The sequence below is a fragment of the Natrix helvetica genome (assembly GCF_964273705.1).
Source record: "Natrix helvetica genome assembly, chromosome: 4".
In the NCBI taxonomy this organism is placed as follows: Eukaryota; Metazoa; Chordata; class Lepidosauria; order Squamata; family Natricidae; genus Natrix; species Natrix helvetica.
In genome coordinates this window covers 23888789-23904639 of record NC_138550.1, presented here as the reverse complement: position 1 = coordinate 23904639, position 15851 = coordinate 23888789, and the positions used below count along the sequence as shown (strand labels likewise).

The 15851-nt window shown below is 36.8% G+C and overlaps 1 protein-coding gene across 1 annotated transcript in view; it reads left to right on the top strand.

The window, feature by feature from the left end:
- The window catches only part of FLT1 (fms related receptor tyrosine kinase 1), a 131948-nt gene that overhangs the window by 82924 nt on the left and 33173 nt on the right, over window positions 1-15851 (top strand). Inside the window, exons 16-17 of the mRNA XM_081953290.1 lie at window positions 6999-7105; window positions 10770-10905. Of these exons, the coding sequence (XP_081809416.1) occupies window positions 6999-7105; window positions 10770-10905 (243 nt within the window). The remainder of the gene's footprint in view (window positions 1-6998; window positions 7106-10769; window positions 10906-15851) is intronic.

The window sequence follows — 15851 nt, the reverse complement described above, 5'->3', positions numbered from 1 at the left end:
CTATTTATCTATTTATCTATTTATCTATTTATCTTTATCTACCTACCTCTTTCTGTCTCTCTTTCCCCCTCCCTATATACGTATGTCCATCCATCCATCCATCCATCCATCCATCCATCCATCCATCCATCCATCCATCTATCTATCTAACTATCTATCTATCTATCTATCTAGTCCAGGGGTCAGCAATCTGCGGCTCTGGAGCCGCATGTGGCTCTTTCATCCCTCTTCTGCGGCTCCCTGTCGCTAAAAATATGTGTCACAACCCGTCAGCACACAATGTATTGAGCTTTTCGACCCCCAGTAGGCCAACCATGGATAAATCCAAGAAAAGAAAAGTTTCAGAAGAAAACAGAACCTTTAATTCAAATACATAGGCTGGTTTTGGGGGCACTCAGGAAATAGTCAGGCACGGGAAGGGATTTGTGGCTCCCCGGTGTTTTATTTTCTGTGGGAAACGGGTCCAAATGGCTCTTTGAGTGTTTAAGATTGCCGACCCCTGATCTAGTCTATTAGTATTTCCTTTCTAGCTAAGTGTATTTTCAAACAAATTAAGTAAGGTAGGCTGTAACATGGAACATAGTAAATGAAACAGCTTACTGGATAATCTCATTTTTATACCATGGCTCTCACCATGCTGTTTACATATTTCCTAAAAGAATAGGTGAAAGCAATGTATTAACACTGTATTTCATATTTAATAATAATAATAATAATTTTATTTGATTAGCCGCAACCCTCTCCCGAAAGACTCGGGGCGGCGTACAATCAAAACAAATAAAATACACATAGAGACAACATACATACATAAGAAACAAAGACATATACATGTGCATGGAGGAGGTAGACTAATAAGTGAAGACAATTAAAAAACACAATTTAAAATCCCATTAAATAAAATTACCGAATTAAAAAACCCGTCAGGAGCGTTATGCAGTTATGGTTGAGCCAGGCCAGCTATTTGGAATAGGTGGGTCTTGAGCTTTATACGGAAGGAGCAGAGGTCCGTGGTGGTCCTAATATCCGGAGGGAGGTCATTCCACAGGGCTGGGCCCGCCACAGAGAAGGCTCTGCTCCTAGGCGCCGCCCCTCGGCACTGTCTGGTGGACGGCACCTGGAGAAGTCCCTCTCTGTGCGAGTGGATGGGTCGCAGGGATGTATGGGGCAGAATACGATCCTGCAGGTAACTAGGTCCTGAGCCATGGAGCGCTTTAAAGATCGTAATCAAGACCTTGAAACGCACCCGATAGACCACAGGAAGCCAGTGCAGCTCGCGCAGGAGAGGTGTCACATGGGAGTACCTAGTACTCCCCATAATCACCCGCGCGGCCGCATTCTGGACCAACTGCAGTCTCCGAGTGCATTTCAAGGGAAGCCCCATGTAGAGAGCGTTGCAGTAGTCCAGGCGAGACGTCACCAGCGCATGGGTGACTGTGCGTAGGGCGTCCCGGTCCAATAGGGGGCGCAATTGGCGCACCAGGAGAACCTGGTGGAACGCCCCCCTGGCCGCGGCTGTCACATGGTCATCCATGGACAGCCTGGCATCCAGGAGGATGCCCAAATTGCGCGCCCGCTCCACGGGGGTGAGTTGAATGCCCCCAATGGCCAGAGATGGAATTAACTGGTTGAACCGGAACCCACAGCCACTCCGTCTTGGAAGGGTTGAGCTTGAGTCGGTTGTCATCCATCCAGACCCGTACGGCTTCCACACACCGGGACATCATTTCGACGGCCTCGTTGGGGTGGTTCGGGGTGGAAATGTACAGCTGAGTATCATCAGCGTACAGATGATATCCCACCCCGAAACCACGGATGATCTCGCCCAGCGGCTTCATGTATGTGTTGAACAGGAGTGGCGAGAGGACCGACCCCTGTGGCACCCCACAAGTAAGGGGGCTTATGTTAATGCATATCACTCCTTCTCTTAATTACTTTAATTATCCAAATAAAACCATATAATTTTGGGATATTCTTTTTTTTTTCTATATGCGTCTGACATTTGAAAAAAGAATTTCAACTCCCCCCCCCCCCGAATCACTCTTCTGCAAGAAGTAGACTGTAACTTATCTAGGGGTCCTTTTATTTCCAGTTATATTCTGTTTTTAAATAGCCCAATAAAACCATAAAACAATTATATACAATAATCTCTTCTTAGCCCAAGCAAACAAACCTGGTGTTGCTGTTCTTGAAATCAAGTAATTTAACTGTAGTGTAGCTCTGTGTTTTGAGTCTGATCAGGTCATATAAACAAGCGTACGATAAGCTAATGAATTGTCTGTCTGTGTGACTGCCAAGCCAGGACATATATTTTTCAAAGAGGAGTAAGACCAGCAGCTTCAATGAGATCGTATCAATGAATTGTCCCTATGTTTGACAGATTTGTGGAAGGGGGGGGGGACAGTTTGTGATTCAGAGAGGAAGGAAACCGTCTGCTCTTTTTATTTCCTTTAAAAAAAATAGTACCGACTACTATTTTTGTATCAAAAAGGGATGATGACTGAGCAGGACTCAGCAAGTGTTTTCAACAATTAAGTGTCCTAATCTTGGAATATTTCTAGAGTATAGGATTGGAACACATGGAAGTGATGCTCCACCTATTAATTATTTATAAACTTATTAGTCACTTTCATGAAAGGGACTATTAAGAAAGGGATCAAAAATAAAACTGCCAATATTAAAACTGTTTTGCAAAACAAATGTGATTCAGGCACACTTTGATTACTGAGTGGGATCCAAATGGGTAGAAGGAAGGAAGGAAGGAAGGAAGGAAGGAAGGAAGGAAGGAAGGAAGGAAGGAAGGAAGGAGAAAGAGGGAGGGAGAGAGAGATGGAAGGAAGGGAGGAAGAAGAAAAATATTGAAATAGAACAAAATCAGGAAGCTGGAATAAAAATAAGATTATTAATGAATAAATGATGGTTAGAGTAAACATCCATACATAGGGATTCCATTATATTCTTACTGCCAAGATAATAAAAACAATATTATTTATATCTTCTACTAAATATTTCTTTACATATATATAATAATTTTATTGAAGTTTACACATTGCATATATCATAGCCAAATTCTGTGCAGCAATATGAGATCATGAGCACAGAGTTTTGCTTTAAAATGGGCAGCTTACACATCTATCCAATAAAAAGAAAGGAAGGAAGGAAGGAAGGAAGAAAGAAAAAGAAAGAAAGAAAGAAAGAAAGAAAGAAAGAAAGAAAGAAAGAGATCGTCCATCAACATTTGAGGTATCCCCATAAAAATGTAAAATTGACTATGTGCATCTCAATATATGTACATCTCAATACTTTTGTATCAGTATTGCCTTCTTTGTCTTAGGCTGTTGATTCTTAACCACGATCAAAGCTTAATTCATTCTTTCTAAGAACTTCCTAAATATAACCTTCTGTGTCTTTCAATGTGGTGCACGGACTAGCATTACAAGACCAAACTTTACTGTTCATTTTCAAGTGACTCTGAATTGCTGTAGGCTATTGTTAGGTTTAATAAACATTTATTCAAGTCTTTCTTTTTTCAACACACTCTGATAAGAACTACAGGATACTAGAAATGATTATAAGTAGGAATCTGGTTAATACTATGAAGAGGCTGCCTTAGAAACAAAACAGTTGAAGGAAACCAAGAATGTGACTGCCCCTTCATAAAGTCATTTAAAATAGGCATTATAGACCTCTGAGCTAGTCAAGAACCCCCACAAGGAAGACATTAATCATTCCCTCTTTCTTTGCCAAGAATGACAGTGGACTGGAAGACTGAACAGCAAGACACATTCCTGGAAAATCATATTCCAGATCGCCTGTTCCAGTGCTTGGCCAGCAGATGTTCTGTCCTAAATTAAGAGGACATTTGAAGAGAACGCCAGAGTTACAGGAGGTTTTAAAGAGATTCCATATATCATTGGGATACAATCACAAGGAGTGAAATAAATATTTTACTGGAGATGTAGGAAGAGAATTATGTTATAATAATTATTATTTTTCTTCAATTTAGATTCCACTCTTCTTTCTTTCTCCACTCTTTCCCCACCTCTTCAATCATTCGTAATGAGGTTTGGATGTTTCTTGTGGCGCTTCATCGTGCACAATCAGATTAGGCCACGATCACATAGAACATCTTATCTAAGGATTTTTAGCTTTTGGGATACGTCGTTGGGATCAGAACCAGTCTGGAGTAGTGATTAAAGTACTGGCCTAGGAACCAGGAGACTGTGAGTTCTAGACCTACCTTAGGAATGAAAGCCAGTTTAATGGCTTTCGGCCAGTCACTCTTTCTCAGTCCAACTCACCTCACAAGATTGTTGTTGTGAGGAAAATAGAAAGAGAAGGAAGGAGAACTGTTGGTGGCGCAGTTGTTAGAGTGCAGTACTTCAGGCTACTTGTGCTGACTGCCGGCTGCTGCAATCTGGCAGTTCAAATCTCACCAGGCTCCAGGTTGACTCAGCCTTCCATCCTTCCGAGGTGGATAAAATGAGGACCCAAATTGTTGGTGGCAATATGCTGACTCTGTACACTGCTTAGAGAGGTCTGGAAAGCACTGGAAAGCAGTATATAAGTCTAAGTGCTATTGCTATTACTCTAAAGATGGGATAAAAACTCTCTTTTAAAAATTAAATAAATAAATCTATTACTGATGGAGAATATTAACATATATAAAGCAACAAGTTAGTCTGGGACCACTGAGCAGCTGAATACACAAAATATTGCACAGATTTGACAATTCAAAACAATTCATTGTATTTATTACTATCCGGGGAAACTCTTGAATGTGCAAGAATTACAAGCAGACTTGAAATTTTTATATAAGAGCACAAAGAAATGGCAGCTGGAGCTACCTATGTCATCATAGTGAGGATTCTTTCAATCGATTTGTTAGATTGGGTAATGGATAGGCACACACAGGCTTAACGGTAACAACAGCTCTTTATTAAATACAACAAGTGAGAATAAGCCAGCGAAGGTTGAGTCTGACAGCAACCCTTTTATAGGGAGCTGTCAGACTCTTCGACCAATGAGATTGAACCTCTGTTCCCGCCGGAAACCACTGAAGTTAGAGCAAGTATCTAACACAATTCAAAATATGTTTTTTATCAGGATTGACAAAAATATTGATATACAAAATATTTTTTAATACTTTTTGTTAACAACACACTGTTTTGAATAATCACTGATAAGATTTATATCCTAAAGTACAGGATACGCATTTGAGGAAATAAAATGTGAGATAATTCTGATAGGCCATTCTGTAAATTGAAAAGTACCATGCATAGACCTTGAATAAGATTTGTTGAAGACCATATGTGACCAAAAATAAAAAGAGAAAATCTGCAGTGTCCATGTGAACTTTCTGTTCTGCACTTTATCCAGCCTTAAGACCATGAAGACTAATTTGCTGAAATTTCTGAAAATAGAAGATGGTGCTAAGAACCACCCAAAACATATGGACAGAAATGGACCCATCTAAAAATACATAGTTGTTAGCATCCATATTAGCTTTTGTTTTCACAACATTTATTTTCCACAACACGTAGAAAGTAAACTATTTTGCAGAGATCACTTCTAGACCAGCAATTTCTGACTGACACAGACACGGACTGTATCCATGGGCTTTTTGCCATGGATACACAACAATCCTTACACAACAATTCTAACAAGAATACATGAGTTTCTGAAGTATTCTATAGATTCTGGGAATTCTCTAAGAACATCTCTGAGAATGGAAATTAGCATGAATAAATTATTTCTATATCAAAATATAGACTTTTATTATATGCCAGTTTTTTTTCAGGTGAGAAGGCAACACTTCAGGAGTATATTTTTAAAGACATGAAGACCCGGATAAATAGATTCATTATATATATATATATAAAAACCTATGCTCTCCTTTCTAAAAAATACTTCCAATGACTGGTATATCAAATTCAAAAAAATATTTATAATGATCGATTTTCTTGCAGTTCTTTCTCCTACCTGTGCTAGAAACAAATCTCTGTTGAGTAGGCAAAAGTGACCATCTGTTTCTTGTTTTGATGATGGCCTGATCTAGTTTCAGGTTGTTTATTTTTGATTAAGTGAGAACTTACCCAGGTATTAAGATGTGATGGCCTTGTGAATTGGCTTTGTAAGAGTTTAAGTACATCACTTTCTGTAAACTGTGGTGCCCATGAAAAAAATAGGTGAAACTTGGGATCTTACCATCACAGCTGCCATCTTGACTATTTGACCCTACACCATGGACACTGCTCTTCAATTGGTCAGCTTATTTATCCATCGCGGAAAAGGAGGCAGGATGCCAGATGAGGAGCTTTTAATGCAACCATCCAGATTCCAATGAAGCAGCCTGCCACAGCCTCAGAGCAGTTAACTTAAAACCAAACACATATTTTCTTGGCATTGGGCTATGGAAGGCAGTCCACAGTCTAACTCATTTGGGCCTCTTAAAATTAAGACTGGCATCTTAATTTGAGAATACCCTTAAAGAAGATCTTGAAATTACAATTGGTTCAGAATGGTTATAGGAGATTGGCATTATTATACTCAAATTGCATCAATAATACTGTGATATACAGCAGGGCTGTCAAACTCCCAGCAAATGGGCTGGATATGTCATGCGCTGGCCACGCCCACGCCTGGTTTAGCAAAGGGGGGGGAGTCCTGATATGTCACATGATGCCACTGTGACGATATGAGTTTGACACCACAGGTATACAGTATAGCACAGTAATATAATACAGTATAGTTATATAGTAATGCTATGATATAGTGCAGTACAGCAGTATGGTATATATAACAACATGGTAGCAGGGATTCAGAGAATTGTGTTGCAGTCAATCTGTTGCCACTCTTATTGGTTCAATTGCTGGCACTTAAAAGAGAAATACCTGTGTACTACAATTATCTTTCGATATATATTAAACTCTGGAATTATTCTTATAGAAACTAATGTTGGTATTTACAATAAACTTGTTGGTTTGCTTGTTTGTTTTTAGGAACATCTGAAAACTCAAATCTGGAGCTAATAACATTGACCTGCACCTGTTTGGCAGCCACACTGTTCTGGCTCCTGTTAACTCTCTTCATACGAAAGCTGAAAAGGGTAAAGACAAAGCCATCCAAAACTTCTATTTTAGAGATCGCTTTAGTGCAGGAGTTTCCAACCTTGGCAACTTTTAAGACTTGTGGACTTCTAAGAGTTCTGGAAGTTGACGTCCAAAAGTCTTAAAGTTGCCAAGGTTGGAGACCCCTGCTTTAGTGTGTGGTTGTCTAACCTTTTGGCTTGCCTTAAGAGAAATTGCCTCATATAAAATATATAATAGAGTTAATGTATATACATTTATTTGAAAAATATTTTTACGATTTTGTGGGGCCATATTACTAGCTGCCTAGGGCTGCATGTGGCTTGAGGGATGGACATGCTTGCTTTAGTGTGTCTTTTAGCCAGAAGTTTATATCTCAGGAGAGATATAACTCCCAGTTTCATACACAAGTCTGTTCCATTGGCCAGTAGGCACTAAAAGCTGGATGTACTTGTAAGTACAGGTGGATTTATCTTATTTTACAAAACTTTTGCTGAAGAGTTATTTAGGAGAAGCCTACATTCTCTCAGACTTGGAACCTAAGCCTAGGTATTTTTTGGTATTTTCCAGTATCCTTCCTCCTTTTTTATCATAAATTCTGGGTGAGTGGGTGAATCTGTGTGTGTATATCTATATCTATTTCTATATCTATTTCTATATCTATATCTATATCCCTATATCATATATATACCTATATGTATGTATGTGTGTGTGTGTGTGTGTGTGTATGTGTGTGTGTATGTATGTATGTATGTATGTTACAACCCCTGGTATGCCCAAATATGGGAGGGAGCTCACTACAGCTCCTTCGGCTCATTACAGAAGACCATCCAGGCGGAAAACCATATTTTTATTTTTAATGTTGCCTTTGCTATGTTTGTGTTGTATTTGTGCTGATAAATAAATAAAGGGAGACTAGTATAGATCTATTTCAAGCTATTTAGCTCTCATCAGTTAGCCATTACCCTTACTGGGATTCGAATCTGGGCTGTATTACATATTAGGCAGATGTGTTATGTGTATGTATACATATATATATATAATTATCTCTATCTCTATCTCATATATCTATCTCATATATCTATATCTATATCTATCATCTATCATCTATCTATCTATCTATCTATCTATCTATCTATCTATCTATCTATCTATCTATCTATCTATCTAATTATCTCTATCTCTATATCATATCTCTATCTCTATATCATATCTCTATCTCTATATCATATATATATATATATATATATATATATATATATATATATATATATATATATATATATATATATATAATTATCTCTATCTCTATATTCTATACAGTATACACACACATATACATATACATATACATATACGTACATACATATATATAATTATCTCTATCTCTATCTCTATCTATATCTATATCTATATCTATATCTATCTATCATCTGTCTGTCTCTCTGTCCATCCATCCATCCATCCATCCATCCATCCATCCATCCATCCATCCATCCATCCATCTATCTATCTATCTATCTATCTGCGTGTCCTTTGCATTGTATTGACTTAAAGCACCACATTCTCCTGTTTCTTCCTCAAATGATTTCACCACAATGACTACCATAAATTGGCCGTGCAAGTCTCTTTCCCTTTTACTAATCCTGTGGGAAGCCTGGATAGTTCCCCTCCTCCCCATGTGGTACAGGGTTGTACATGTTGTTTTTTTAAAAAATAATTTTATTAAAATTACAATTTAAAAAGTAAAAACTAACACAAACTATAAAAACAAAAAAGAAGAACAGGAAAAAATAGACAAAGGGAAAAAAGGGGGAAAAACCAAGAAATAAATTCCCCCAACGCACATCCAAACAATTCTAATAACTTATCACCGTCTCTTAAAATACATCAAATGGTCTTTTCTTTTCTATATCTCATCTCTTAATCTGCTTACATTTTCTCACGCTGGTTCCCATACCATATACATGATTTAGGGCTCATTGATCATCATATCTTCAAATTAGAGCCTAAAGATGCCCACTCAGGAGAGATAGAGCCTAAAGATGCCCACTATCCCTTTTTAGAGAACACATTCTCCTGAAATAGCCCTTATCTCAACCCCAGATTTCCTATGGAGGCAGTTTACGTTCATCTTTGGCTGTTTTAAAATAGAACTTTCCCCCCTCTCTTCTCCCAAGACAAGACTTACTGTAGAAATACTCTTCTACTGTATGATGTCTCATTGATAAAGTTAAACATGACATAATCTGGGTTTGGGATTTGTCCAGATTCCCTTTGGTTACTTCTGACGGCTACAGATATACCACCAGTCCTGGAGATTGCAAAATGCTATTCAGGCATTATGCAGACCCCCATCTGTGCATGCATCTTTTGAAATATTGTTAAATTCATAATGGTTCAGAAGGTTGATTTAACCCGAGGGAGAGAACCAGAATGAAAAGATGTGATTTCCATAAGACCTCCAACACTTTAAATAGTAATCCCAGAGAGAATGAAGAACAGACTCACCCTGAATACCTAGATTGATCATTGGGATCTCAACCATACTAAGATGTGGGAGGTCAGTAGAAACCTGACCTCAGCTTGTTTGCTGGATTCACACTGAATCACAGATAGGATCCAGAAGACCTCAGATTTTCCATCTGATAGGGGAAAGAATAGCATCTTCATATCTTTTAAACTGAGTGATAACAAGCATGATTTCAAAAGTGCCCATGTTATAAACATTTTGAGTTCATACCATGTTTATATTTTTAAATATATGCTAATTAACATTCTAAAATTTAATTCAGGAAACAATTATTGGCTAAATAAATACGAATAGTTCATTTAAGTATCTTGCAAAGTGAGTGTGCCATCAAAAGCACAGGCTGGAATTTGGCCATTTTTGTCTGAATCAAGATTAATTAGCTTGATCATCTATATAGATACTCATGCCTAAATCTCTCCGGATTCAATAAAGCTTCTTCAGGAATAAGTATGTATAGGATTACAGATTTAATCCTTCCTACAGGCTAGTGATTCTAAATTACTTTTAGCAATGATTACGGGGAAACAAGATCGTGAATGCAGAAGTCTAGAGGGAAATGCAAATTCTTGAACATTTGAAAAATGCATGCACAAAATGTTACTGATTAATGTTTTGCAGATTACATCTAAGCCTTGCACAACTTTTAAACCACATTTGCCCCCCCTCTCTCTCTTCTCGTTTTTTAACAAACAATGACAGCTGAACTTATCTGTTGCATATGCCAGAATTTTGTTTTGTGAATGGCTGTCAGCCAAATCTATTTTTAGAGGTCAAGGTTAGTCATTTTCTCAAAATACCCTTGCCTGAAAATACAGGCTCAAATCTCTATGGTATGGCTATTATTGAGGATTTTTTTCATATGGATTTAATAAGATGAAAAAAAAGAAAAGAAACACAAATCAAACATCCAATATGAAAGGGAGAGACAGGGGTGCAAAATGTGGCCATAATGAAAATCTACATGACAAAAATAAAGTGAAGAATTCTTGAGAATCTTGTGTTTAGGCACGGAAAGTGTACATCTGTAATGTGAGTTGCTTCTGCAATCTTTGCTGATTAATCTACCATTTTCCTGACCAGAATCAGAACAGCTTTGACAGAATTGCTCTTATGTCCTGTAGTGACAAAGGAATTTAATCATTCTTTTCTAGCCTTCTGCCGCCGAAATAAAGACAGACTATTTGTCAATCATAATGGATCCTGAAGAAGTCCCCTTAGATGAACAATGTGAACGGCTTCCTTACGAGGCCAGCAAATGGGAGTTTGCCCGAGAAAGGCTTAAGTTGGGTAAATATATCTATGTTATTCTTTTTTCAAAGTTTTTTATTTTTTATGTTTCAACATATAAACATTCCATCTTTCCTTAAACAGTGTGTCATCTGGGTACAAATATCCCTGGGCAACAGCTTTCAGCATTTACAACATCATTCACTTTAATATTAATTCTCTAATCTTAAAATTGTAGTATATTAAACAATCAAACATTATTAACCTTCTCATTTTCCTCTTAACATACTTTCTAATAAAAATACAATAATAACATTAAGCATAATTATCTTTCTCATCATAATACTAACAGTTGTCATCTTATTTATATCTCTATCTTAACATATTTTCTATTCCTCTTTAATTGTCTTCTTTTATTTCCAATTTCACTTTTTTTTGTCTAATCATTGATAAAATACTTAACATATCATATAATATTTGGTTTGTTCTTTCTCTTTAATTATTAGTATAGTGTTTATCTATTCTTCTAGCTACGGTCAGTACACAAATAATTAAATAGGTATTCTCTTTTTTATAAGTATCTATATTATTCTGAATGAGTAGCATGAGAATTTTAAAATGCTGGTCATCTATGTACTTTTCTTCATTTAATTCATTGACTAAAATTGATTGGATAAGATTTTTTTTAATCAAGGGAAGTATTAATTGGGATGATTCTTTCTTTCCCTTCTATATATGTAGGCATATACAATCCGTAAGCAAATACACTGGAGCAGACAGCTACATTAAATCTAAATAATCATAATTCCAGTGGATCCTGCATTTTCCTGCTTCTTTTGAAGATATATGTAGCATTTAAATTAGGATATATATATATTATTTTAAAAAAACAAGATTTCTGCCTTGAATGTGCACATAGTAAAATTATCTTTACCACAGTTACAGTAAATATTTCAGTTTCTTAAAGAAGGGTACGGAAGTTAAAATAGGTTCTTGTTTGGAATGCAGAAAACAGAACTCATATAATTTTCCTGCTTAAGATCTCAGTATTTCACAAAGATATCCTGTATCAATCACACCTGTAATCCTTACATTACAGTATTACATTTTGCATTTTTATCTACTTTGAAAATGTTGTGTGTTGGGAGTACTTGAGTGCTTATGTTAATATTTTGTTTTGACCTAAAAAATTGGAATTCTACTTTCAAAACAAATTTCAATTTAGATGTTTCCAGGTTACAGACTAACAGAATGTTCTAGCTGAATGAAATTTGGCCATAAAAACTGAACAAGGATATTTCATTCTCAAAAGCTGAGATTTTCTACAGGAATAATATCCTCAGGGCTGTGCAGGGATTTGTTTAAAGGGTTCCAGTGTTCAAGTTGGACAGCCATAGAAATTCTCTACATAGATATTTGCTTTAAGGTAGCATCTTTATGTGTGCGGCCACTACATGTCTTTCACAATGCATTGCTCTTCTCGATTCTCTTCTAGAACTGTGTATAGGCACAATGCAGTGACTGAATAGGCAGAATAGAAAGCATAGGTAGAATTGTGGTCTGAGTCTACTGCAGGGCATTCTTTGCTGTTCAAAATGCTGCTTCGTTTCACCTAATGATACATGCATTTTACTGTTATAACCTTACTCATTAGAAGCACATTTTCCCCCATCCTCCAGTTTCCAGATCAGGGAATCCTGGAATGAAAAAAAAAAAAAGCTGTACTGTGAAATCTTGATTCCTTTGACATTATGGCAGTGACCCCTTTTGTTGAAGGAAGTGCACTGATAGATTTCAAGTGCATTAACTCAAAAACATAAAGCATGAATGAAACAGATATGTGTCTTCCAGAATGAATATCACCAAAGCAGATTTGCTAGGAAGCCACAATGGTTCTTATGTTTATCATTTATTTGCGCTGGTCAAGGTTGAGTTAATTCAGTTCCTTAAATTCAGGTTTGTAATTAGGGATTAAGGTACAGATCAGAACTAAGAACAGCATAAATGGTGTGTGTTTGTACATGGGAAAGGGGAGAGAGAATGGCATAAACAAGGAAAGAATGTTGTGACCGTGAATGAAAACAGATTTTGAAAACATGTTGCTAAATCATCTTTTGCCCAAATCTTAGCTGCAGGGGAGTCAATCCAACCTCATACTGACCTTGGCAGCACAGACAGCTATTATCGGAACATGCCTCAGTATGACATGTTCTTGTGGAGCTTCTCATTTTTAGTCTCACACATATTTTTCCTTCTTCAGCAGGAAAAAACCCCCCTCATAATTCATAAATAGAAAATGACTATACGAATCTTAGGTGTTTTTCAGTAAATATTTGTGGAAATTGGAAGACTAACACCGGTAGTCTTGAAAGTAGCCAAAGATGGACAAGATTGGTGGCATAGCCAATCACCAAACAATCCAATTATTTATCAGAAGGTAAAATGATGAAGTTGCTCTCCATCAACTTCTTGAAGCTCTCCAGAATCTCAATCCTTATTTTATTTATTTATTTGATTTGATTTTAATCCTAAGTCATTTACCTTTGTCATTTTTTTTTCTAGGCAGGGGCCAATGCCAAACAAAGAACCAAGTTGTAGTTACTCATTATTACTATTTTTTAAACTGCTCATGGAAACTATGTCAGGCCTAGAGACATTCTTGGAAATAAAAATAATCCTTAAGGCAACCAGTTTGTTTCACACCGTGTCAATTTTTCCCTTTTTTGCCAGCCAAGAGTTATGAAAGGCACTAATCACCTCACCGCTGATGAACAAAACAAATTTGTAGCAAATGCAAAAAATGGGTATAAATCAAAATAGATGAAAGAGTGGGACTTTATACGGAATGAACTTGAACTCAGCAAGAGTTCAAAGGTCAAACAAAGAACTTAAGGAATATTTATCTACAAACTGCTCTGCATAAAATTATTATTATTATTATTATTATTATTATTATTATTATTATTATTATTATTATTATTATTATTATTATTATTATTATTATTATACGATTGTATCACAGCGGCCAGTTGATTCGCCGGATTTGGCATTGATTACTAGTCGGGCCCCACCCAGGGGCCTAGGACGTCGTAACGTATTTTCGTAATATACATGCAGATCCAAGCAGTGCAGCTTTTTGCATTTGACTGATGGTGATTTTGTCAAGTTTTAACTGTTTTAAATGTAATTCCAGTGCTTTTGGAATAGCACCCAGTGTGCCGATTACCACTGGAATTACCACTGCTGGTTTGTGCCATAATCGTTGGATTTCAATTTTTAAGTCCTGGTATTTCGTGACTTTTTCATGTTCCTTCTCCTCAACCCTGCTATCACCTGGTATTGCAATGTCTATGATTGTAACCTTCTTTTCCTCAACCAGTGTGATGTCTGGTGTGTTATGCGCTAGTACTTTGTCTGTTTGTATACGAAAATCCCACAGGATCTTGACCATCTGATTTTCAGTGACTTTTTCAGGCTTATGTTCCCACCAGTTTGTTGTTGTTTTAATATTATAATTTTTGCACAAATTCCAGTGGATCATTTGTGCTACTGAATTGTGCCGCAATTTATAATCAGTCTGCGCGATTTTTTTACAGCAGCTGAGTATGTGGTCAACAGTTTCATCAACTTCTTTGCAGAGTCTGCATTTGGCATCATCAAATGATTTTTCGATTTTGGCCTTAATGGCATTTGTTCGGATAGCTTGTTCTCGCGCAGCCAGGATTAGTGACTCTGTTTCTTTCTTTAATGTACCTGTTGTTAACCATAACCAAGTTTTTTCACTGTCCACTTTATCTTTTATTTTTTCCAGAAATTGACCATGTAAGGCTTTGTTCTGCCAACTCTCCATTCTTGATTTTATCACATCTTTTCTGTATTCTTGTTTCGTCTGTTGGGCCTTCAGTAGATTTTTGTTCTTTACTTCGATTAATAGATGTTCTTGACTTTCTTTTAAATAATCAGCCAGTGCATGTTTTTCTTCTTCAACTATTTGCTTCACTTGTAATAATCCTCTGCCACCTGATTTTCAGGGCAGGTATAGTCTATCAGTGTCACCACGTGGATGTAAACTGTAGTGCATTGTCATTAGTTTCCTTGTTTTTCGGTCCAAAATGTCCAAATCAGCTTGTGTCCAGTTAACTATACCAGCTGTGTATCTTATAACTGGTATTGCCCAGGTATTTATGGCCTTGATTGCATTTCCACCATTTAATTTAGATTTCAAAATTTTCCTAACTCTGTTGGTGTACTCTCTCCTGACAATAGTTTTTACTTCTCCATGTTTGATGTTATCCAACTGCAAAATGCCTAAGTATTTGTAGGCTTCATTTTCGTTGCATTTAATTAGTTGGCCATTGGGCATTTCAATTCCCTCACATGTAGTGATTTTGCCCCTTTTTATGGATACAGTGGCGCATTTTTCCATGCCAAACTGCATTGAAATATCATTGCTGAATACTCGGACTGTGTTTGTCAGTGATTGGATTTCTATTTCTGACTTTCCATAGAGTTTCAAATCATCCATATATAATAAATGTGAAATTTTTTCAGCTTCTTTGGCTGTTTGGTAGCCTAATTTCATTTTTTTAAGATTACTGATAGTGGGATCATCGCGATGATGAAGAGAAGAGGTGAAAGTGAATCACCCTGGAAAATTCCTCACTTGATATTAACCATTCCATAGTTCTCATTCCCTACTGCCAACTCAGTTCTCCATTGTTTCATCGCCTTTTCAGTGAAGGATGTAATATTTTTACTAATGCCAGTTGTTTCTAAGCATTTTATGATCCAACTATGTGGCAATGAGTCGAATGCTTTTTTATAATCAATCCAGACCATATTCAAGTTTGTTTTTCTTTTCTTACAATTTTCTAATTAGGAGCTGATCTTTTGTGCCCCTACTCCTTTTGTTGCCTTTTTGCTCTACTGGCAAGATGTTGTTTGTTTCCAAATAATCCATAATGTTATCTGCAATAATGCCTGTGAGTAATTTAAAGGTTGTTGGC